A 24,872-nucleotide genomic window follows, 5' to 3' on the forward strand; every position below is an offset into this window, starting at 1 on the left:
TCACACTCTATCATCCAGACTGGAGAGCAGTGGTGCGATCATGACTTACTGCAGCCTTGATCTTCTAGGCTCAGGTGATCCTCTCACCTCAGCCTCCCAAAGTACTGGGATTACAGCTGTGAGCCACTGAGTCTGGCAAGAGGTTCTTCATGATCATCTAGAAGTGAGGAAGATGAGACATTAGTTGTTTCTGGAAAGAAGAATTTGCCTGAATAAACTCCACATTGATATTCTCCATGTCAGATCCACTCTTACCAATTATAATGAGAATGAAAATCTAAAACTGAGATGAAAGCAAAGGTCACTCTGAAAGCAGTTGGGAATTTAAGCAATTCAAAACGTGGCATTTCAGCTCTCAGTCCTACTTAAGAATCTAAATAGCACTCAACTGTTTTATACTTTTTGAAATTGAACTAATGTCTGTCAAGGTCTAATCTTTGGACCAGTAGTGGTCACTGAGTAGGGTCCATGCTTTCTCTGGTTTGTCTTTTTTTTTTTTTGAGACAGAGTCTCACTCTGTCGCCCAGGCTGGAGGGCAGTGGTGCCATCTCAGTTGACTGCAAGCTCCGCCTCCCGGCTTCACGCCATTCTTCTGCCTCAGCCTCCTGAGGAGCTGGGTCTACAGGCGCTCGCCACCATGCCCAGCTAATTTTTTGTAGTTTTAGTAGAGATGGGGTTTCACCATGTTAGCCAGGATGGTCTCCATCTCCTGACCTCATGATCCGCCTGCCTCGGCCTCCCAAAGTGTTGGGATTACAGGCGTGAGCCACTGCGCCCGGCCTCTCTGGTTTAGTCTTTTGTGATACTGTCTTAAAATGGTCCATGCTTTCTCTAGTTTGTCTTTTGTGATATTGTCTTAAAATTATCTATAGCAGGAGTTCTTAACCTTTTCTGAGTCATTGGCACCTTTGAGAATCTGACCAAACCCACAGACCCTCTAGCCAGAAACAAATGCACATGCATACAAAAATTTAATTGTCTTTGTAGGTTCATGTGTTGCCTGGAAGTGTTACCAGAAAGGGGTCCCGATTCAGACCCCAAAAGAGGGTCCTTGGATCTCAAGCAAGAAAGAATTCGAGGGGAATCCATACAAGAAAGCGAAAGTAAGTTCATTAAGAAAGTGAAGGAATAAAAGAATGGCTACTCCACAGGCAGGGCAGCAGCTTGGGCTGCTGGACTGATAATTGTTATAGTTCCTTCCTTCCAGCCTGCCTACCTGTCTGCCTGCCTGTCTCCCTCCCTCCCTTCCTTCCTTTCCTCCTTCCTTCCCTCCCTCCCTCCTGCCTTCCTTTCTTTGGCAGAGTCTCACTCTGTCGCCCAGGATGGAGTGCAGTGGTGCCATCTTGGCTCACTGCAACCTCAGCCCCCGACCCTGTCCGGGTTCAAGCAATTCTCCCACCTCAGCCTCCTGAGTAGCTGGGACTACAGGTGCGCGCCACCATGCCCGGCTAATTTTTGTATTTTTAGTCGAGATGGGGTTTCACCATTTTGGCCAGGCTGGTCTTAAACTTCTGATCTCAAGTGATCTGCCCACCTTGGCCTCTCAAAGTGCTGGGATTACAGGCGTCAGCCACCATGCCCAGTCTATATCTTGATATATGCTATACAACGGGTGGATTATTCGTAAGTTTTCCGCAAAAAGCGTGGGCAGTTCCCAGAAGTGAGGGTACCTCCCACTTCTAGACCAAATAGAGTAACTTCCTGATGTTGCCATGGCATTTGTAAATTGTCATGGCACTGGTGGGAGTGTCTTTTATCATGCTAATGCATTTAATTAGCGTATAATGCACAGTGAGGGTGACCAGAGGCCACTTTTGTCACCATCTTGGTTTTGGTGAGTTTTGGCTGGCTTCTTTACTGCAACCTGTTTTATCAGCAAGGTCTTCTGACCTGTAGCTTGTGCCAACCTCCTCTCTCATCCCGTGACTAAGAATGCCTAACCACCTGGGAATGCAGCCCAGAAGGCCTCACCCTTATTTTACCCAGCCCCTATTCAAGATGGAGTCACTCTGGTTGGCATGCCTCTGACAGAAGCATCCAAGGAACTTAGGCTAAGAAGACCCAGGATCTGATATTGCTTCTGACATGAACTTTTAGGTTATTTATCAGAACTCAGAAAAAAAAAATTTTTCAAAGTTTTAATCTTCATTAATTTGGCAGTAGTCCATGAGGAAACGTTTCCCCTACCAAAGCTGTTAAATACACCCACCTGACAATAATGGATACTGGGATTCTTGAGAAGGCAGGAAGGGTTAGAAGTAAAAGGAGATGTGATTTACCTGAGATCAGAACATTTTTTCTAGATGTTTGTTTGAAAAGTGTGGTGCTCAACTTGCAACATTGACATCACCTGGTAACTTGATAGAAATGCAAAATTTTAGGCCCCATTGAGATACAGAATCAGAAGTTTTATAGGTGGGGCCAGAAATCTACATTTTAACAAGAGCTCCAGGTGATTCTGATGGTAAAGTTTGCAAACCACTTTTGCATTGAAGGATGCTGAAGTGGGGAGCTGGTTCATTTTCTCACCTCTGGATGATCATAAAGAATCTCTCGACCAGGCGTGGTGGCTTACGCCTATAATCCCAGCACTTTGGGAGGCCCAGGTGGGCGGATCACCTGAGGTCGGGAGTTCCAGACCAGCCTGACCAAAATGAAGAAACTCCGTCTCTACTAAAAGTACAAAAACTTAGCCGGGTGAGGTGGCGGCGCATTCCTGTAATCCCAGCTACTCAGGAGGCTGAGGCAGGAGAATTGCTTGAACCCGGGAGGCGGAGGTTGTGGTGAGGCGAGATTGCGCCATTGCACTCCAGCCTGGGCAACAAGAGTGAAACTCTGTCTCAAAAAAAAAAAAAAGAATCATTCAAGCACATAGAAATTTCCTTCTTTAGGCAAAGGATTGCATTAAATGCTGCAGAAAAGAAATTTATTTGTTACTTCATACAAAGAGGCATTAAATAATAGCAATGCTTGTAAAATTAGCAAAAAATAAAATTTCTTTTTATATTTCCTTTTTAGAGAGAGGGTTTTGCTGTGTTACTGAGGCTGGAGTACAGGTTCCAATGTGTCTGGTGGTTGAAATTTGCAAGTGTGGAGCTTTGAAAGCCTTAAGTGATAGTTGACAAAAAGAGTTAAACTCTGTAAAATATTTAAAGAGATTTATTCTGAGCCAAATCTGAGTGACCATGGCTCGAGGCAGTCTCAAGAGGCCCTAAGAACATGTGGCTAATGTCTCACGCGTCCGTGTGAAGAGACCACCAAACAGGTTTTGCGTGAGCAACAAGGCTGTTTATTTCACCTGGGTGCAGGCGGGCTGAGTCCGAAAAGAGAGTCAGCAAAGGGTGGTGGGATTATCATTAGTTCTTATAGGTGTTGGGATAGGCAGTGGAGTTAGGAGCAATATTTGCGGGCAGGGGGTGGATCTCACAAAGTACATTCTCAAGTGTGGGGAGAATTACAAAGAACCTTCTTAAGGGTGGGGGAGATTACAAAGTACATTGATCAGGTAGGGTGGGGCAGAAACAAATCACAATGGTGGAATGTCATCAGTTAAGGCTATTTTCACTTCCTTTGTGGATCTTCAGTTGCTTCAGCCTAGCTGGATGTATACGTGCAGGTCACAGGGGATATGATGGCTTAGCTCGGGCTCAGAGGCCTGACAGCTAATGTGACTGAGCTGCAGCTTGGTTTCACATGTTTTACGGAGAAATAAGATACCAATCAATACATAACATAAGGTAATGGTTGGGTCAGGAAAGCTGGAAAGAGCTTCTACATCAGGGTGGATTTAATAGGTGATTGGTGTTATGCTACGACTACGCCAGTTGTCAAGTTCCAACCCCAGCTGAGGTCCAAGGGGAGTGGGTGGATGGGTGAATAGCTGAAAGAACACTAGTGGGGGTGGGGGGCGTGTAGGCAAGTGAAATGTAGTTTTAATCAGCAGCTCTCTCATCAGCAGCTTAATCGCACGAGCCCTCCCACACTGTCCAGCTTTATCTCGACTGTCTGCTCTGGCTATGTGGCTCCTGTTGCCCCCATGCCTGCAGCTGCACTCCCTGGCCTGCAAAGCCAGGTCTGTCAGGGTCAGCAGCTTAACTCTCCGTCTGGGCAAAAGCTGATTCCTGGCTCAGGTCCCCTCTGCCCACCTTAAGGGCAACCGCTCTCCCTTAGAGGGGTTAGTAGCATTACTCTGGGCACCAGTGCACGAACCAGGTCACGCTGTGCTGAACTCAGCCCTGTGCACAGTGTCAGTAGGGCAGTTATACCTTCAACAGGTAACAGTGGCTCAGATTCAAATATGAACTTATGTAAACAAGCTATATAACAAGTGGAATACGCGCCTGTATCCTAAACTCGCTGAGTCGCTCTGGCCCGGATATCCACCTTGGCCTATTCCTTGACCAAAGCACATCCATATACCTTACAATTGACAATTGGTTAAAAGAGTTATTATATAAAGACCTGGAACCAACAGAAAGCAGTGTCTGGGTTTAGATAAAAGGTTGCAGAGACCAGGGTTCTTGTTATGCAGATGAAGCCTCTATGTAGCAGGTTTCAGAGAGAATAGATCGTAAATGTTTCTTATCAGACTTAAAACAGGTGTCAGGTTCTTAGTTAATTCTCTCCAGCATCAGGGAAAAGACCTGGAAAGACAAGGGGATTCGTCACAGAATGTCGATTTTCCCCCGAGAAGAAATAGCGCTGCAAAGCCATTTCAAAATACGTCAAAGAAATATATTTGACTGGGCACTGTGGTTCACACCTGTAATCCCAGCACTTTGGGAGACCAAGGCGGGTGGATCAACTGAGGTCAGGAGTTCAAGACCAGCTTGGCCAACAGGGTGAAACCCCGTCTCTACTAAAAATTAGTCAGTGTAGTCGCACACGCCTGTAATCCCAGCTACTTGGGAGGCTGAGGCAGGAGAATCACTTGAACCCAGGAGGCGGAGGTTGCAGTGAGCCGAGACTGCGCCACTGCCCTCTAGCCTGTGCGACGGAGTGAGACTCCGTCTCAATATATATATATGAGTATATATGTATATATATTTTATTTAAGAATATATATGTGTATGTGTGTGTGCATATATACATATATGGATAAAATACTTCAATGTCTTTCGGGGCTTGCTGCCATGTTGGTATCTTATTGCTGCAAAAAGTCTGTCTCCTCAGTCTTATGGTCTCTGTTTAATGTTAATGCTGGTCAGCTGTGCCTGTATTCCAAAGGGAGGAGGGTATAACGAAGCCTGTCCCACCCCATCTTCCCATCATGGCCTGTTAGTTCTTCAGGTTAACTTTGGCATGCCTTTGGCCCAGAGGAGGGGTCCACTCGGTAGGGGGGCTTGGAACTGTTTTTTTTTTTTTTTTTTGAGACGAAGTCTCGCTCTGTCGCCCAGGCTGGAGTGCAGTGGCCGGATCTCAGCTCACTGCAAGCTCCGCCTCCTGGGTTTACGCCATTCTCCTGCCTCAGGCTCCCGAGTAGCTGGGACTACAGGCGCCGCCACCTCGCCCGGCTAGTTTTTTGTATTTTTTAGTAGAGACGGGGTTTCACCGGGTTAGCCAGGATGGTCTCGATCTCCTGACCTCGTGATCCGCCCGTCTCGGCCTCCCAAAGTGCTGGGATTACAGGCTTGAGCCACCGCGCCCGGCCGGAACTTTTATTTTTAGTTTACACAATCAACTTGGGATCAGTGTCTCATCTGTTTCCTCTATCTCCAAAAAGGAAGGTAATTCACAGCCTTCTCTTTTCTAAATGGTGAGGACTCCGGGACCCCTGCTTCCGCGCCGCTGTTGGTTATCCAGACTATGCCACCACGTCCACCTGGGCTCCCAGAAGACGCCAGAAAGAAGAGAATGGAAGGAAACAGTACAGTGGGGACGGGAAGAGAAGAAACGACGACAGCCCAGGACTTCATACTCCAGCCTCAGCACCCACTTAAGATTGAAGAATAGTCCCTCACTGGCTTCAGGCTCTAGCCAATAGGAACTGACACTCTTAGCCAATCAGCGCTTTGCGTTTTTCCGGCGTTCTGCGTGCAGCCATGGAGATGGAATGAGCAAATCCAAACATAGAGGGGTGGTGGTTACTCTAGCACTTCCCGCCCCAGTCTCTAGCCTGTGGGCTCGTCCAAAGGCCGGGCGTGAAGCCCTTTGGGTGGAGGGAGGGGCTCTCGTGGTCACTCACTTCCGGGTCCCCGCCAACAGGAACGGAAACTGTACAGCCAGTCAGCTTCGTGAGCTTCTTCCGGCGTTCTGTGTGCTGCCCTGGAAACCGTATGGACGAATCCAAACCTGGAGGGGCTGCGCCTCCGTAAGGCTGGTCGGCGCTTCCGAGCGTTCCGCTTTGCTTCACTGCTTTCTCCCCTATTCTTGGGAATGTGGACCTGTCCTGAGGCAGAGGCCGAGATGCGCGCAACCGCGGGAGCAGCCAAGTGGACTCGAGTCTTTTCTTGACTTACCTACCAGGTGCGTGGCAGTGGCGGTTTTAGTAGCCACGAGTCTGGGTTCGTGTCTGCCTAAGCGGTCGCAGAAGAGAGCGCAGGCCTGCGGGGGCGGGGGGGAGGGTGGGGGCGCCTGTCCGCCCTCTCTCCTTCTGGCCGTAGACCCCGTGCCCCCTTCACTCCCCTGCTTTGCGCTCTTGTTAAACGAAAAACCGCCCGTTTTTATCCGGGCTTTAGTTAAGGGCACACAGGACGCATCTTCTAGGAGCTGGGTGCAGCGGGGAGAGAGGGCTCGTGTTTTTCGGCTTGGGAGATGGTGCTTTATGGACGCCACCTCTTAACTCCCCAGAGCGGACCGCGTTTTCACCGCCCTGCAGCGCTTCCTAGGCTCCCAGCCCGCCTCGCGAACTGATGCCTACGGACGTGGCGAGGCCGCGAAAGCCGCCGATTCGCCCGCCGCGAGCTGCCTGGGGAGTGGGGTGCGAGTGACTACGTAGCGACCCTGAGTCTGTGATAATTGAGTCTGTGAAGTGCAGCGAGGAGGAACACTTATGGAGTGCTTAGCATGTCGCTCGCCATCCGTTACATCTCAGGCGAAGGTTGATTTGGCCGGCAGTTCGCAGACTTGAGCGCATCCCAGTCACCCCAGGGCGTGTAGTAACACAGAAGGCCAGGCCCTACCGCCGGAGTGTATGATTCTGTAAATCTGGGGCAGGGCCGATAACTTTTTCATTTCTATTAAGTCCCAGGTGATGCTCATGCTTCTGGTGCGGGAATCATGATTGTGCTGAAGGTGGGCACTTGTGCGCTCTTATCACCTGGTGGCTCTCAGCGTTCCTTGAATGTAGGACCTGCCCCCTGACTCTTAAATGCCTCATTTGCACCTCTGCCTTCTGGCTTCTTAGATGCTTAGGTGAACTTGTGAATTAAGAGAGACTTCCCTAGGAGCACTATAGGTTAAGAGACTAAACTGTGGTTTCTCGGAAAGCATACTCGGGTGAGAAAACCATGAAGAAACGTAAGGAAGTGATGACTACGAAAGTCAGGGAGTGGTTACTTGTGGGTATCAGGAGGGTTGGTGATTGAGATAGGCTCACGGAGGGGCTTCTTATGTGGCTGGCAAAGTCCTATTTCCTGATCCTGGATGGTGATTAGAAGGGTGTCCCTCTTTCGTAATTCATTAAACTATATTTTGTGGAGTTTTCTGTATTTGTGTTTTATTTTACAACTAAGAGGTTACAGATTTAAAAATGAATATTAGGAAGTCTGTAATGGGGAACGTCTTTGGACTGAGTTAAAGAATCTTAAAGTCATGGAATTTCAACGATTAATAAGTTATTGAAAAATAACTTAGTGCTAGGAGCGGTGGCTCATACCTGTAATCCTAGCACTTTGGAAGCCAGGGACAGGCGGATCACTTGAGGCCAGGAGTTCTAGACCAGCCTGGGCAACATAGCGAAACCCCATATCTACCAGAAACACAAAAAATTAGCTGGGTGTGGTGGCGTGCCAGAGGCTGAGGTAGCTATTCTGGAGGCTGAGGCACGAGAATCATTTGAACCCTGGAGGTGGAGGTTGCAGTGAGCCTAGATCTTGCTCCTGCACTCCAGCCCGGGCCACGGAGTGAGACCCTGTCCAAAATAAAAAGATAGAAAATCACCTGATCCAATTCTTATTTTACTCTAAGGAAACTAAGCCCTAGAGAGGAGAAATGTTTGAAAGTAACAAACCACCCTAAGCAGATTTATAGCTAATGTGTTTTGTTAATTTCAGATGGAAATTGTCCAGATATGACTTGATGGTCAGATGTGACTAAAGTAAAGGTTAAGGAAATGAATTTGGCCTAAATCAAATTCAAAATTTCAGGATTGGCTGGGCGGTGGCTTGCACCTGTAATTCCAGAATTTTGGGAGTCTGAGGCAGGAGGATTGCTTGAGCCCAGGGGTTCAAGACTTAGCCTTCCTTAAAACAAACAAACAAACACAAAAAAAAAGCAAGATTGTACTTCATTTTTTCACCTGTAGCCTCAAACCTTATTTTCAAGAACTCAGTTATACATACCTTACGAAAACTTATTTTATCATCTTATCCTGATATATCCTAATGTAGACAATTTCTGAACACTTAATGTTTCTGATTATATTTTTTCTGTCTTAATAACTTCCCATCTTAGCATACTGTCAGTTTAATCTTATTTTGGTTATAATACATACCATGTAGCTGCTGGTGGCACGCGCCTGTAGTCCCAGCTACTTGGGAGGCTGAGGCCTCACAGGCGTGCACCACCATGCCAGGCTTTTTGTATTTGTATAGAGTCCGGATCTCATCATGTTACCCAGGCTGGTCTTGAACTCTTGGCCTCAGACAATCCTGCCTCCACCTCCAAAAGTGTTGGGATTACATTGAAAAATAACTTACTGGCAGGCGCGGTGGCTCATACCTATAATCCTAGCACTTTGGAAGGCCGAGACAGGTGGATCACTTTAGGCCAAGAGTTCTAGACCAGCCGGGGCAACATAGCAAGACCCCATATCTACCAAAAACACAAAAAATTAGCTGGGTGTGGTAGGATTTCATTCTTTTTAATGAATGCGTTTTAGAACGAAGAGGAATATAAAAAGGACTTACGGAAACTGTCATGAAAAGAAAGATACTAACCAGTGCCTTTTTGTTTTTAACTAATTAATTTTTTTTTTTTTTTTGAGATGGTCTCTGTCACCCAGGCTGAAGTGCAGTGGCGCAGTTGGCTCATTGCAACCTCCGCCTCCTGGGTTCAAGCCATTCCCTTGCCTCAGCCTCCCGAGTAGCTGGGACTGCAGGTGCACGCCACCATGCCTGGCTAATTTCCTGTATTTTTAGTAGAGATGGGGTTTCACTGTGTTAGCCAGGATGGTCTTGATCTCCTGACCTCAGGTGATCCACCCGCCTCGGCCTCCCAAAGTGCTGTGATTACAGGTGTGAGCCACTGCGCCTGGCCTAATTTTTCTATTTTTAGTAGAGATGGGGTTTCGTCATGTTGCCCAGGCTAGTCTTGAACTCCTGACTTCAGGTGATCTACCTGCCTTGGCCTCCCAAAGTGCTGGGATTACAGGTGTGAGCCATCGCACCCCGCCCATAAATAAAAGTTTTAATGGAACTCAGCCATATCCATCCATTTGCTTATTGTCTCTGGTTGCTTTTCTAGTTCAAGAGCAAAGGTGAGTAGCTGTGACAGAAACCATAAAGTGTAAAACCTAAAATTTTTACCCCCTAATATTTTATAGAAAAAAATTGTCCTCTCCTAGGATAGAACAATCTTGGATTTTTTTTTGATCTGTCAAATGAGTTTTCTTAATTTTTTTTTTTTTTTTTTTTTGAGACAGAGTTTCACTCTTGTCGCCCAGGCTGGAGTGCAATGGTGCAATCTCAGTTCACTGCAACCTCCCTCCGCCTTCCAGGTTCAAGCAATTCTCTTGCCTCACCCTCTTGAGTAGCTGGGATTACAGGTGTGTGCAACCATTCCTGGATAATTTTTTTTTTTTTTTAATATTTTTAGTAGAGATGGAGTTTCACCGTGTTGGCCAGCTGGGTCCCGAACTTGTGACCTCAGGTGATCCGCCTGACTTGACTTGCCAAAGTGCTGGGATTACAGGCTTGAGCCACCACATCCAGCCAATATATTCACCAGTTTTGTTATTAATTTTTTGAAGTCTTAAAAAATTTTTAATTGTGGTAAAATACACATAAAATTTACCATCTTAACCCTTTTTAAGGGTACAAGTTTAGTAGAGGTTAAGAACAGTTACATTGTTGTGCACCAGTCTCTAAAACTTCGTTTTTGCAAAAGCAAAATATATTACATTTTGCTTATCCATGTTTCAGTGGACACAAGTTGCTTTCATGTTTTAACTACTGTGAATAATGCAGCTGTGAATATGTGGGGTACAAATATCTCTGAGACCCTGCTTTTAATTCTTTAATATACCCATATTGAGGTATGATCTACCAGTAATTGTATGTATTTGAGGTATACAAAGTTTTTTTTTTTTTGAGACAGGGGCTCACTTTGTTGCCCAGGCTGGAGTGCAGTGGTGAGATCTTGGCTCACTGCATCCTCTGCCTCTTCAAGCTATCCTCCTGCCTTAGCCTCCCAAATAACTGGGACTACATGCACAGGCTACCACTGCTGGCTAATTTTTTAAAATTTTAAAATATTGTGTAGAGATGATGTGTCGCCATGTTTCCCAGGTTGGTCTCAAACTCCTGGCTTCAACTGAACCTCCCTCCTTGGCCAAAGTGGTGGAATTACAGGCATGAGCCATTGAGTTCAGCCCAATGTGCTTTTTACATTTCTTTCTTTCTTTTTTTTTTTCTCTGAGACATGGTCTCACTCTGTTGCCTAGGCTGGAGTACCATGATGCAACTGTGGCTCACTGCAGCCTCAATCTCCTGGGCTCAAGCAATTCTTCTGCCTTGACCTCCCAAAGGGGTGAGATTATAGGTGCAAGCCACCGTGCCTGGCCAATGTGCTGTTTTGATATGTAGATATATTGTGAGTTTCTGGAAAGTTTAATATAGTCTAACATATCTTTCCAAAGAGATGCCAGGTTATGAAAGATGGATTTGTTTTTTTTGAGTGGTGCTCTGTCTTCCAGGCTGGAGTGCAGTGGCACCATCTCAGCTCACTGCCACCTCTGCCTCCTGGGTTCAAGCGATTCTCCTACCTCAGCCTCCTGAGTAGCTGGGATTACAAGCGTGTGCCACCATGCCTGGCTAATTTTTATATTTTTAGTAGAGATAGGGTTTTGCCATGTTGGTCAGGCTGGTCTCAAACTCCTGACCTCAGGTGATCAGCTCACCTTGGCCTCCCAAAGTGCTGGGATTACAGGCGTGAGCCACTGTATTCAGACTGAAAGAATGATTTTAATGAATTACTTAGATTAACTTCTTATATATTGTTTAATACTCTAACTCCACTTTAACTGAAATTCTAAATAAGATGTCTGATAAGCGATTACATCAAGTCCTTATTTACTTATAAAATTAAAGGGTTATATTGGCCAAGAAAACGAACTCATTTAACTTCTTATACCTTAGGTGAAGGTTGAAGTCCTTGGTTAAACCAACAACAACAAACATCTTGATTTAGAGCAGGGGTTGGCAAACTTTTTTTTAATGAGGAGACAAATAGTAAATATTTTAGGGCTTGTGCAGGCTGTAGAGTCTCTGTCACAACCACTCAACTCTGTCATAGGCAATATATAGCAGTTTGAAAGCAGCCATAAGCAATATATAAATGAATGGGTGTGGCTATGTTCCAATTAAACTTTATTTACAAAAGTAGGCAGCATGCCCAATTTGGCCTACGAGCCAGTAGTATTAATGGTATTTGGATTGACTCCTTCGGCCTCTAGGGATTACATGGACTTATCATTCCATATTTGTTTATACTGTATTTTCACTTGTTTTCTCTTTTGCTTCTCATAATTGATAAGGTTTAGGTAGGGCATATGCTTCTCTTTTGCTTCTCATAATTTATAAGGTTTCGGTGGGGCATACCAGTCAAGACTGCCAGAGGGTCTTGACTGCAGGTTGTCCAGGTTCTTGGCGTTTTGAACAAAGAATTGAACAAAATGCCCAGCAAAGCAAAGAAAGAATGAAGCAACAAAAGAATGAAAACAGGGATTTATTGAAAAGGAAAGTACACTCCACAGTGTGGGAGCTGCCTGAGCAGCACTGGAAGTCTGGGATACGGATACTCAGTCCAAATACTCCCTAGAAGTTTCCCATTGGCCTTTTCATGCTCACCTCCCGTAAATCAGTGGTGGCCTGCAATCGGTCTGATTGGTTGCCATCAGCCAATTTCATTGATTCCATTTCATTCATTGATTCCATTCTCTGCAGCCAGTTAAATGCTAAGGTGAAGTTACAAAGTTGCAAACCAAGACTCCGCCCCAATCACTCTGATTGGTTGCGATCAGTTAATTTCCCATCAGCTGCGTAGAAAAGGTAGGGGGTTTGCAAAGGGAATAGCCTGTGGTCCTTTTGTTACTTAGGCGTGGAAAGTTAGGGTTTTCCTTTCAATTTTGTTATAAGAAGTCAGTGTGAAACAGCCTTAGGTTCCCTGCCTCTAGACCCTATTCTGCCTCACATATTATCCCACTCTGCAGATGTTGTTTTCCATTGTACCAGGTTTCCATTGTAACTGAGAAAGTAAGATACGAGATGTTGGGTAAAATCTAATTCATACCTGGATTTTGTTACTCTTGTTCGAAATAGCTGTTATTTTCACATTTTTTTTTTTTCTGTGAAGGTTTTATTGACAGAGGGTAGGGGGCCTCAGTCCTTCTTGGCGGCCACTTTCCTCTTGGCGGGCAGGACGTTGCTTAGCTCTTATCTATTCATCTTGGTGCAGATGTGTCTCCCACTCTTTTCTTGATGAACTTGAGGGCCATTTGGCCTTGGAGACCTTGAGCAACTCCATGGCACGCCGGCTCGTAGGGAGCAAAGCCATATACCTTTGGGATGATGTCCCGCACAAGCTTGGTTTGCTTAGTCTGTTGCCCACTTTGGCGGTGGCTGGGCTAGGCTTGCTCCCATTTTTGGTCACCCTGTTGCCCTCATCGAGGCCCACGGCCACAGGGTAGCTCAGAGCCATGGCTGCCGCTCTCCAATGGTGGCCGTGGCGGAAGGGCCGGCCGCATGGAATGTCGGGAAATCTACCCACCCTAGAGGCATGGGCGGCCACTGTGTTTTAAAAAGATCTTGTTGATGGGAACTTGAATATTGGTTTGTGAATTTTTTTTTTTTTTTTTTTTTTGAGACGGAGTCTCTCTCTGTTGCCTTGGTTGGAGTGCAGTCCTGGGTTCAAGCGATTCTCCTGCCTCAGCCTCCCGCGTAGCTGGGATTACAGGCGCGCATCACCACGCCTGGCCAAGTTTTGTGTTTTTAGTAGAGACAAGGTTTCACCATGTTGGCCAGGCTGGTCTCGAACACCTGACCTCAGGTGATCCCTCTGCCGCGGCCTCCCAAAGTGCTGGGATTACAGGCGTGAGCCACTGCGCCAGCTGTGAGATTTTATTTATTGGCTCCGTAGCTTCGTTCATCCTGCAAAAACATTAGCACTAGTATTTAACATTTGTAGGTGAATTTTCTGAATTTGTCGAATTGCTAAATTTTTTTACACATAAAATATCCTGGGCTAATTATCCTAGCCTAATTATTATGCAACTAGCTTGCATTTATCAATGTCATTTTTGTTTACTTTTTAGGAGCTAGAGATGCTGTTATTCTACTGTATGTGAGAAATCGGCCCAGAGATGGAAAACTTTATTCTGTATGAGGAGATTGGAAGAGGAAGCAAGACTGTTGTCTATAAAGGGCGACGGAAGGGAACAATCAATTTTGTAGCCATTCTTTGTACTGATAAGTGCAAAAGGCCTGAAATAACCAACTGGGTAAGTCAGTGTATTTACATTGGCATGGGGAAATAGAGAGCTATGATGGGTAGAAGGGGATAGCATTTTCACAGTAGTCATTAAATTTGATATATCAGACACCACATTTTCAGTCCGGAATGGGTGACCTTCTATCTATTCAGGGCCACCAGTCCTGAATAATGAGTAATAAACATATCCAAGTAATGACTAACTTAATTTTCTTTTTTGTTTCTTTTTTTTGGTGGGGGGTATAAATCAGGGAAACTATACTCTTTTTTTTTTTTTTCCTTCCCTTAGAAACAGGGTCTGTCTGACTCTGTTGCCCAGACTGGAGTGCACTGGGCTTACTGCAGCCTGGATCTCCTGGGCTCAAATGATCCTCCCACCTCAGCCTCCAGAGTAGCTGGGACTACAGGCACATACCACCACACCTGGCTAATTTTTTGTATTTTTCATAGAGTCGGGGTTTGGCTATGTTGCCCAGGCTGGTCTTGAACTCCTGAGCTCAAGTAATCTGCCTGCCTCAGCCTCCCAAAGTGTTGGGATTTCAGGCAGGAGCCAATGAGCCCAGCCTGGAAACGATATTGTATATTAGGTAATTTACTTTTTGAATTTGGTGTATTTAGGAAACAAGCAGGTTCCCCCCTACCTCTGCAATTTACTGTCAAGGAAGGACACTGGGTGAGAGTGACTTGGGTTGGAAATAGCTGTGTCACTTTATAGCCTAGGCTTCTTGGACCATACCTAACTTAAAAAAAAATATTGTGGGCTGGGCGCGGTGGCTCACGCCTGTAATCCCAGTACTTTGAGAGGCCGAGGCGGGCGGATCACGAGGTCAGTAGTTCAATACCAACCTGACCAACATGGTGAAACCCCGTTTCTACTAAAAATACAAAAATTAGCCGGGCGTGGTAGTGCGTGCCTGTAATTCCAGCTACTCAGGAAGCTGAGGCAGGAGAATTGCTTGAGCCCGGGAGGTGGAGGTTGCAGTGAGCCGAGATCACGCCATTGCACTCCAACCTGGGTGACAGAGTTGGACTCCATCTCAAAAAAAAAAAATATCTATATATATTTATATATAATCTATATAAATATATATAATATATAACATATAAATATTTTATTTATATGTTATAATATATAATCTATATTATTTTATTTATATATTATAATATGTTATATATATAATATGCATAACATATATAAATAAAATAATAATTGGTATTATTTTTACCAATATATTGGTAAAATACAATATAACAAAGTTTGTACCTTAGTGATTTTTAATTGTACAGTTTAGGGATACTAAGTACATTCATATTGCTGTGCAACTATCACCTCCATCTATCCCCATAACTCTTTTCATCTTGTAAAACTGAAGCTCTGTACCCATTAAACTGTAATTCTTCATTTCTCCTCCTCCAGCCTTTGGCAACTATCATTCTACTTTTTGTTTCTGTGGTTTTGACTACTCTATGTAAATGGTATCATACAGCATTTTTCTTTTTTGTGTCTGACTTATTTCACTTAGTGTAATGTCCTCAAGGTTTATCCACGTTGAAGCATGTGTCAGAATTTCCTCCTTTTTAAGGCTGAATCATATTTCATTGTACATATATGAAGTTCATTTTGCTTATCTATTTATGTAACAGTGGACACAAGTTGCTTCCATGTTTTAATTATTGTGAACAATGGTGCTATGAAATGTGGATACAAATATCTTTTTGATATCTTGCTTTCTTTTGTGTGTATACTCAGAAGTGGAATTGCTGGTGCTATGGTAATTCTATTTTTAATTATTTGAAGACTTGCCATACTGTTTTCCTCAGCAGCTCTGCCATCTTTACCTTCCAGCCCATCAGTGTACAAGGGTTCAGTTTCTCTGCATCCTTCTCAGTACTTTTTAATCTTTTTTTTGACAGTAACCATCCTAATGGGTGTGAGGTGATATCTCATTATTGTTGTGATTTGCATTTCCCTAATGACTAGTGATGCTCAGCAGCATCTTTTCATGTACTTGTTGACAATTTTATATCTTCTTTGGAGAAATGTCTATTCTTTTTGTCCATTTCCATAAGTCCTTTGCCCATTCTCTAATCTGGTTGTTTATTTTTTTGCTAAGTTTTATGACTTCTCTATATATTCTAGATATTAATCTGTTATCAGATATATGATATGCAAATATATTTTCTTATTCCATAAGTTGCCTTTTCACTTTGTTGATAGTGCCTTTTGTTGTACTAAAGTTTAAAATTTTTGCAGTCACATTTGTCTTTTTTTTGTTATCTGTGTCTTTGATGTCTTATCCAAATATCCGAAAATCATCGCCAAGCCCAGTGTCATGAAGCTTTTGTCCTATTTGTTGTTCTGAGAGTTATGTATTTTTACCTCAGTGATATTTGACTCATTTTGAGTTAGGTTTTGTATGTGGTGTTCCGTAAATGTCTCAGTTTGTTTGGCCTGCTAAAACAAAATACCTTGGACTGGATAGCTTTTAAATAACAGACATTTATTGGTCACAGTTCTTGGGACTGGGAAGTCCAGGATTAAGGTGCCAGCAGTTTTGGTGTCTGGTAAGGGCTTGCTCTCTTTCTCAAAGATGGTGCCTTCTATGTGTTCCCACATGGCAGAAGAGGAAAACAGGCCCCCTTAAGGTTCTATTCTAAGGGCACTAATTTTATTTATGAGGGCAGAGCCCTCATGACCTAATCATCTCCTAAAGGTTCCACCTCCTAATATACCACCACAATGGGCATTAGGTTTCAATGTGAATTTTAGAGGGACACATTCAGGCCACAACAGTAAAGGTCCAACTTCTCTCTTTTATGTGTGGATATCCAGTTTTCCGGGTACCATTTGTTGCAAAGACTGCCCTTTCTCCATTGAATAGTTTTGGAATACTTGTTGAAAGTCATTTGACCATGTGTGTGAGGGTTTATTTCTGGGCTTCTTATTCTATACTGTTGGTCTATATGTCTGTCTTTATGCCAGTACTATACTGTTTTTATTATTGTAGCTTTGTAGTACGTTTTGGAATCAGGAAGCGTGTGTTCTCCAGCTTTGTTTTTTTTTTTCTTTTAAGATTGTTTTGGCCATTTGACATACCTTGAGATTCTATATTAATTTTTGAATAGATTTTTTCTAGTGCCACAAAAAAAGTTGTTGGGATTTTGATAAGAATTGCATTGAATGCATAGATTGCTTTGGGTAGATTGATTTTGGGTAGTATTTGAATGTCAATTATTAATATCTGAATATTGCCTTCTAATTCATAAACACGTGATATTTTCCCACTTATTTATGTCTTTTTTTTTTTTTTTTTTTTTTTGAGATGGAGTCTCCCTCTATCCCATAGGCTGCAATGCAGTGGCACAGTCTCGGCTTACTGCAAGCTCCGCCTCCCGGGTTCACGCCATTCTCCTGCCTCAGCCTCCCGAGAAGCTGGGACTACAAGTGCCCGCCACCACGCCCAGCCAATTTTTTGTATTTTTAGTAGAGACGGGGTTTCACCGTGTTAGCCAGGATGGTCTCAATCTCCTGACCTCATGATCTGTCCGCCTCAGCCTCCCAAAGTGCTGGGATTACAGGCGTGAGCCACCACGCCCGGCCTATTTATGTCTTTTAAAATTTTCTTTCAGAAGTGTTTTATAGTTTTTGTTGTGTAAGCCTTTCTACCCGTTTGGTTAATTCCTATGTGTCTTATTCTTTTTGCTGCTATTATAAATGGAGTTGTTTTCTTAATTTCCTTTTTCGATTGTACATTTGTTAATGTATAGAAATTCCCCCTGGGCATGGTGGCTCACACCTGTAATCCCAGCATTTTGAGAGACTGAGGCAGGTGGATTGCTTGAGCTCAGGAGTTCCAGACCAGCCTAGGCAACATGGTGAAAATGTGTCTCTGCAAAAGATACAAAAATTAGCCAGGAGTGGGCCAGGTGCGGTGGGTCCCACCTGTAAGCCCAGCACTTTTGGAGGCCGAGGTGGGCGGATCACTTGAGGCCAGGAGTTCAAGACCAGCCTGGCCAACATGGTGAAACCCTGTCTCTATTAAAAATACAAAAAAATCAGCCGGGTGTGGTGGCACATGTCTGTAGTCACAGCTACTTGTGAGGCTGAGGCAGGAGAATCACTTGAACTCAGGAGGTGGGGGTTGCAGTGAGCCAAGATTGCACCACTGCACTCCAGCCTGGGCAACAGGGCGAGACTCCGTCTCAAAAATTAGCCGGGGATGGTGGCATGCACCTGAGGTCCCAGCTACTTGGGAAGCTGAAGTGGGAGGATTGCTTGAGCCTGGGTGGCAGGGGTCACAGCGAGCCATGATTGTGCCACTGCACTCCAACCTGAGTGACGGACTGAGACCCTGTCTCCAAAAAAAAAAAAAAAAAAAAATAAATAAATAAAGAGAGTTTTGCCAGTACCTGCATCAATCAAACCTCATCAGACTGTGCCAGGTGTGGTGGCTCCTGCCTATAATCCCGCCACTTTGAGAGATCAAGGTGGGTAGATCACTTGAGCCCAGAAGTTCAGGACCAGCCTGGGCAACATGGTGAAACCTTGTCTCTAGAAAAAATAGAAAAATTAGCCAGGCATTGTGGTACGTGCCTGTAGTCTCACCTACTTGGGAGACTGAGACAGGAGGATTGCTTCAGCCCTGGAGGTGGAGGTTGCAGTGAGTCGCGATCATGCCACTGCACTCTCGCCTGGGTGACAGAGACACTGTCTCAAAAAAAAAGGCAGATGTGGTGGCTCATGCCTGTAACCCCATCACTTTGGGAAGCCGAGGGGGGCAGATCACCTGAGGTCAGGAGTTTGAGACCAGCCTGGCCAACAAGGTGAGACCCCGTCTCCACTAAAAATACAAAAATTAGCTGGGTATGGTGGTGGGCATCTGTAATCCCAGCTACTTGGAAGGCTGAGGCAGGAGAATCGTGTGAACCTGGAAGGCAGAGGTTGCAGTGAGCTGAGATCATGCCATTGTGCTCCAGCCTGGGCAACAAGAGTGAAACGCCGTCTCAAAAAAAAAAAAAAAAGAAAAAGAAATTCCGCTAATCTTTTGAGTGTTGGACCTGGACTTTGTATTTTACTTTGCAAAATTTGTTTTTGTTTTGACAGTTTATTTTATGGAAACTTCAGGGTTTTTTTTTTTTTTTTTTGAGACAAAGTCTCAGTCTGTCACCCAGGCAGGAGTTCAGTGGCGTGATCTTGGCACACTGCAACCTCTGCCTCCCAGGTTCAAACGATTCTCCTGCCTCAGCCTCCCAAGTAGCTGCGATTTCAGGTGCCTGCCACCACGCCTGGCTAATTTTTTTGTATTTTTAGTAGAGACGGGATTTCACTATGTTGGCCAGGCTGCTCTCGAACTCCTGACCTTAGGTGATTTGCCCGCCTCGGCCTCCCAAAGTGCTGGGATTACAGGCATGAGCCACCACACCTGGCCTTAGGGTTTTTTACATATAAAATCAATCAAACCGTCTGCAAACAGAGTTGATTTTACTTTTTCCTTTCCAATTTGGATGCCTTTTTTTTTTTTCTTGTGTAATTGCTCTGGCTAGGACTTTTTATACCATTTTGACTAGAAGTGGAGAAAGCAGACATTCTTGCCTACTTCTTTATGTTAGAGGAAAAGCTTTACTCTTTCACCATTGACTATGTTGTTTACTTTGGCTTTTTCATATATGACTTTTATTATGTTGAGATAGTTTCCTTCTATTCTAGCTTGTGGAGTTTTTTTTTTTTTTTTTTTTTTTTAAAGGTTGTTGAATTTTGCCAAGTGCATTTTCTGTATTAATTGAGATGATCATACTTTTTTTCCCCCTTCATAATGTGGTATATTACATTTTCATATGTTCGACCATCTTTGTTTTCCAGGAATAAACCCACTTGGTTACAGTGCATAATCCTTTTAATATACTGCTGAATTCAATTTGCTTGTGTTTTGTTGACATATCTAGCTTTCACTAAGATAGTAGGATATTTAGTATAGTGCCTGCCACTTAATAAACACTCTTTCTTTTTTTTTGAGACAGAGTCCAGACTCTGTCGTCCAGGCTGGAGTGCAGTGGTGTGATCTTGGCTCACTGCAACCTCTGCCTCCCCTGTGCAAGCAATTCTCCTGCCCCAGCCTCCTGAGTAGCTGGGATTACAGGTGCACACTACCATGCCCAGTGAATCTTTGTATTTTTATTAGAGACGGGGTTTCACTATGTTGGCCAGGCTGCCATCAAACTCCTGACCTCAAGTGATCTGCCCACCTCAGCCTCCTGAATGCTGGGATGATAGGTGGGAGCCACTGTGCCCGGCTTAAATATTCTTTCATGATGTCTGTTATGTCATAGTTACCACTGGAACAAGAAATACATAGAGAACGTGTAGATGGAGAGGGAAATACCCAGAACTGGAAGAGAGTTGAGAAGAGGGATGTGGGGTCATGTGTGGGAAAGAAGGATGAGGGCAGTTTCAGCATGTGCAAGAGTTTTAATGGATATAGAAAGGCCACTGTTTTCTGTCTGCCTTATTCCTGATTTATAGAGGCTGGGGAAGCCTCTCTCTTTCCCAAGATCCATTCACTCGCTTCAACAACAAAAGCGTATTGTTGAGTGTCTGCTGTGTTAGAGGGCGAAATGATCGGTCAGAGGCAGATCCTGTACTTCTGAGCTAGATAGTAGCTCAGCTAGATAGGTGAGATAGAGGAATCAAGGCATGTATGAACACTCCATTCAAATGGTTGTCCAAGTTGCTGCTTTTTAGGGGTCTTACCTCTTGGAAACTCCTGTGTCCCATACCTTGCAGAAGCATTTCTACTCTTTTCCTTTGCAGAAGTTCATCATATGCTACCATTTATTGAGTATATCTAATATGTTCCAGCCACTGTGCTGGGTGCATTCACTTCTCACAATTGCCTATGATGTCAGTATTATCCTGATCTACAGTTGGTTCAGATCTGTCGGATCATGGTACCTATGCCCCTTCTCCAGTTGAGGAGGCCAGCAGGGTAGGCCAAGAAAAAAATTACATATAAGGAAGAGTTTGACTTCATGGCCTTTTTTCTCCTCTTCTCCATATAGCATTTACCATCATGCTTCCCACTGGCTGTTCTCAGTTGTCGCGTTGACAGTCCTCCTCAGTACTTTCCCTTGCTTTGGACCTTTTCATAACCACACTTTCAGGTGTCATAATTTACCTGTCTCTTGTTCCTTCATTTTAGGACCCTGCTGGATGATGTGTCTACCTAATGTAACAAATTCATTTTCCTTGAAGTATCATCCCCTTCTGTGATCACATTTTGATAGCATTTTGGAATCTGTGAAAGGCTTAATTCAGGGGAATGGATAATAGGGAATATTCAAAGACTGCAGTAGGGCCACTGTGGGAGAAATTTTCAGACAAGAAGCTTTGTGATACTTTTTAGGCTTATCAGGATCCAGAACAAATGCCACCATCTTCTGTAAAACTTATCCCGATTAAATCACTTGTTCCTTTGACTGCAACAGGGAAACCTGATCACAACAGAGAAACTATCTCACCATGAGAATACAACTTGTGACACACACTACAAATGCTGGCCATAAGGGTGGATAGCACAACCCCAGGGAAAATTTCGCTACCATGGTAAACTGATGCCTTTCCAAGTAGAACAAGTACTATTGGGAAATGTACTGGATTCCAAGAGAATGAGGAATATCTAGTACAGGCATTAGTGTAATTCCGGGATCTTTGAGGTCTTAGGCACACCTGAATAGTGTAGTGTATAGTTCAATGACTTTTAACAAATGTATGCAAGTCATGTAACATCCAAATCAAGAAATAGTCTGTCTATTCCTCCAGAAAGTGCTTCCTGACCTCTCCAGATGTCATCTTCAACACTGCCCCCAGCACTGTTCTTACTTCTATCATTGTAGATTATTTGCCTATTCTTGAACCTCAAGTAAATGGATTCCTGTGGTGTGTACTTTTTTGTGTCACACTTCTTTTCCTTAAGATGTTATTGAGATTCGCCTGTGTTACTGCAAGTATTGTAGTTATTCCTTTATTACTAAAATGTATTCCATTTTGAGTGAATCTTTTTACTGAAGTATATACATACAGGAAAGCATAATTGTATGCTTAAATTTTCATAAAACAAATACACCAGTGAAACCAGCACATAATCAAGAAATAACATGAGCAGTATTTTAGATGCCCTTCCTGCCCCCGCCAGTCTCTTTCTTCCCACCCAAGGGTAATCATGATCTTGACTTCTAACTCCACTGATGAATTTTGCTGGTTTTGACTTTCTATGAATGAAGAGTCTGAATACATGTGTAGAGTACAGATGATTGTTTTTGGTCGTGGATTGGGTGTGAGGTGTGAAAGAGAAGTCAATGATTATCCTAGGGTTTTGGCCTACATGACTGGAAGGATGGTGATAACACTGAGGGAAAAAAGACTAGGAAAACAATGGATTCGGGCATTTTAATTTTGGGTGCCCATTGGAAGACATTGGGTATTTGAGTCTGCAGTTTAGGGGGTTGATCAGGGTGGAGATGTAAATTTAAGGAAGACATCTGGAAATGGGCACAAAGTACTTTCTGGAGGGATGGAAATGTTGTGTATCTTTATGTGTCAAAATTATATGTCATCAGCATAAGACATTAGGCCAATGTGAGGGAAGATAGAAGAGGACTCAGGACCTTCACTGTAACATTTAGCAAGTGTAAGGAGAAGGAGGACCCAGCAAAGGAGAGTGAAAGGGAGCATCCAGTGAGAGAGGAGGGGAGCTGGAGAGTGTGGGTAACTGTGGATTGGTTTGCTTATCACCCATTCTGGTGTGTTCTCCTGTTCTGCAGGCTCTGGGGAGCTACAAACTGCAATTCCCTGACTCTTTGCAGCCAGAGTTCTAGGTGGGATTGTGATTAAATTAATTAGATGCAGTAGAAGGACACTTGGATTCCAAACTGATGTAAGTGGTAAAGGCCCCAAGGCATCCATTTGCCAGCACATCTTGAGGCAGAGGCAGTATGGTTTGGATGTGGTGGCTTCCTACTGGTGGCAGAGGCAGTACTTTGGTACTGACAGCTGTGATAGCTGTGATGGCAGAGTCTTGATTCCTTAATGTTCTGATGGAGATAGGAGCTCCTCTGGTGGCTCAGTTTTATGGTGTGGTTTGGGAACTCTTTCCAGAAATTGAGCCTAGATTCTGTTTCAGGAACTTTCCATCATTAATTCTGGAATTATCTAGGCCCCTTATAAGTCCTTTTGTTAGCCAGAATAGATTCTGTTCTCTGTAACTAAAAATATTGGCCAAATCATGGGATGTTATAGAGGTCAAATAAAGACAGTAGTATACGGTGATGAGATAAACCACTTGTGTGAGATGCTGCTAATAAGGTGAGAACTGAGGATTTGGCAATGCAGAGGCCACTGATAACCTTGAAGAGAGTGGTTTCAGAAAGTGGTGGGGATGAAAGCTGGAATTAGAATATGTTTACGGGGGAGCGAGCTGGGCTTAGTGGCTCGTTCCTGTAATCCTGGTGTTTTGGGAGGCTGAGGTGGGAGGATTGCTTGAGGCCAGGAGTTTGAGACCAGCCGGGGCAACATAGCAAGATCCTATCTCTACAAAAATAAATAAGTACACTTCTTATAAAAAGAGGGACTGAAGGTAGAGGCCATCCTTAAGGAGTTTTGCTGTATCAAGGAGCAGAGAAATGGGATGATAACTGGATGGAGACAGGAGGTTGAGATGGAAAGAGTTATCAGGAGTTACCTCTGACTCCTGAGATCTGAAATGACATTTTTTTTTTTTTCCTTTTTTTTTTGAGACAGGATCTCACTCTGTCATCCAGACTGGAGTATAGTGGCATGATTTCAGCTCACTGCAACCTCCACCTCCTGGGTTCAGGCAATTCTCCTGCCTCATCCTCCTGTGAAATTACATGTATTAAAACAGGTGGTTTATTTTCTCTCATGTAAAGGAAACTGCACTTGCAAACTGGTTCTACCATGTCATCAATTCCCTGTCATTCTTCTCTCCTATCCTTATTTAACTTGGCTTATGTGCAAGGCCATTTCACAGTTGCTGGATGGCCATGTCGCTTTAGTTACCATGTCAGCTTTCCAGGGAGGAAGGGGAAGAAAGGAGGTGCCACGGAGTTAGCTTGAATAAACCGCATTAAGTGTTTTCCAGGAAACCTGAGCTACTGACCCTGTTAACATCTTGTTTACGTGCCCTGTCTGGGCAGGAGCGGGAGAAATCTTTTTCTGGACAGGCACAAGGCTGTTTTTGTCATATAGGAATTCTGTTATTAAAGATTTAGGTAAGCAACTAGCAGCTTTTCCGTAAAGATAATAATTGCAACATGTTTGTATGCTGATGGAAATGGTCTATTAGCAATGGAAAAATACTCAGCATAATGTGGAGAGCAGAAAGTAATATAAGTGAAGTTTGAGGGGGGTTGGGATCATATATACAAGGGGAGGCCTTTTGGAAGGAGCATGGGTAACTGAGGGGAGGCAGGGTATGGTACAAGATGCAAGTTGGTGGACTCCACGCCAGGAGCCTGAGAAAGTTTTCTTCTGTTTGGTTCTACCTTCCCTGAAATAAGCAAAGTCATCAGTTAGGAGGTAGGAAGGAGAGGAAAGAAGAGGTGTGAATGGTCACTTGAAGAGCAGGTTGTCTTGGGCCATTTGAGATTTGTGATCATACATTTAAAGTAAATCAGGCAGCACCGTTTGTTTCTGCTTTACATGCTTGAGGAGCTTCTGCTTTACCTGCTTGAGTAGCTGCAGAGTATGTGGAGGGTTGGTTGAGTTTAACCAGAATTGGAATGCTCGTGGGAGCAAACTGGAAAGTGTGTGTATATTGTCACAGGCTAGGATGTGTGAAAGAGATTTTGTTGGTAATGCAGTTTTTAGTAAAAGTCTAGCAACACCATCTAATAAAAATATAATGGGGGCCACAAATCTAATTTTGAATTTTTTAGTAGCCACATTGAAAAATGAAAAACAAATGGGTGAAATTAACTTTGGTAATGTATTT

At 44.0% G+C, this 24,872-nt stretch overlaps 1 protein-coding gene and 1 pseudogene across 2 annotated transcripts in view; one reads left to right on the plus strand and one right to left on the minus strand.

Moving 5' to 3' along the window:
- Window positions 1-6,313: 6,313 nt before the first annotated feature.
- The window catches only part of ULK4 (unc-51 like kinase 4), a 780,596-nt gene continuing 762,037 nt past the window's right edge, over window positions 6,314-24,872 (plus strand). The window contains exons 1-3 of one of the 2 annotated variants that reach the window (XM_011984289.1): window positions 6,554-6,919; window positions 12,433-12,435; window positions 13,691-13,876. In XM_011984289.1, the coding sequence (XP_011839679.1) occupies window positions 13,739-13,876 (138 nt within the window). In that variant the 5' untranslated portion in view covers window positions 6,554-6,919; window positions 12,433-12,435; window positions 13,691-13,738. Of the gene's footprint in view, window positions 6,466-6,553; window positions 6,920-12,432; window positions 12,436-13,690; window positions 13,877-24,872 lie in introns of those variants that run through there. The other variant, XM_011984288.1, reaches the window with a different exon arrangement.
- Window positions 12,759-13,077, minus strand: LOC105542655 (annotated as a pseudogene).

The sequence above is a fragment of the Mandrillus leucophaeus genome, unplaced genomic scaffold (assembly GCF_000951045.1).
Source record: "Mandrillus leucophaeus isolate KB7577 unplaced genomic scaffold, Mleu.le_1.0 Scaffold265, whole genome shotgun sequence".
NCBI classification, from domain to species: Eukaryota; Metazoa; Chordata; class Mammalia; order Primates; family Cercopithecidae; genus Mandrillus; species Mandrillus leucophaeus.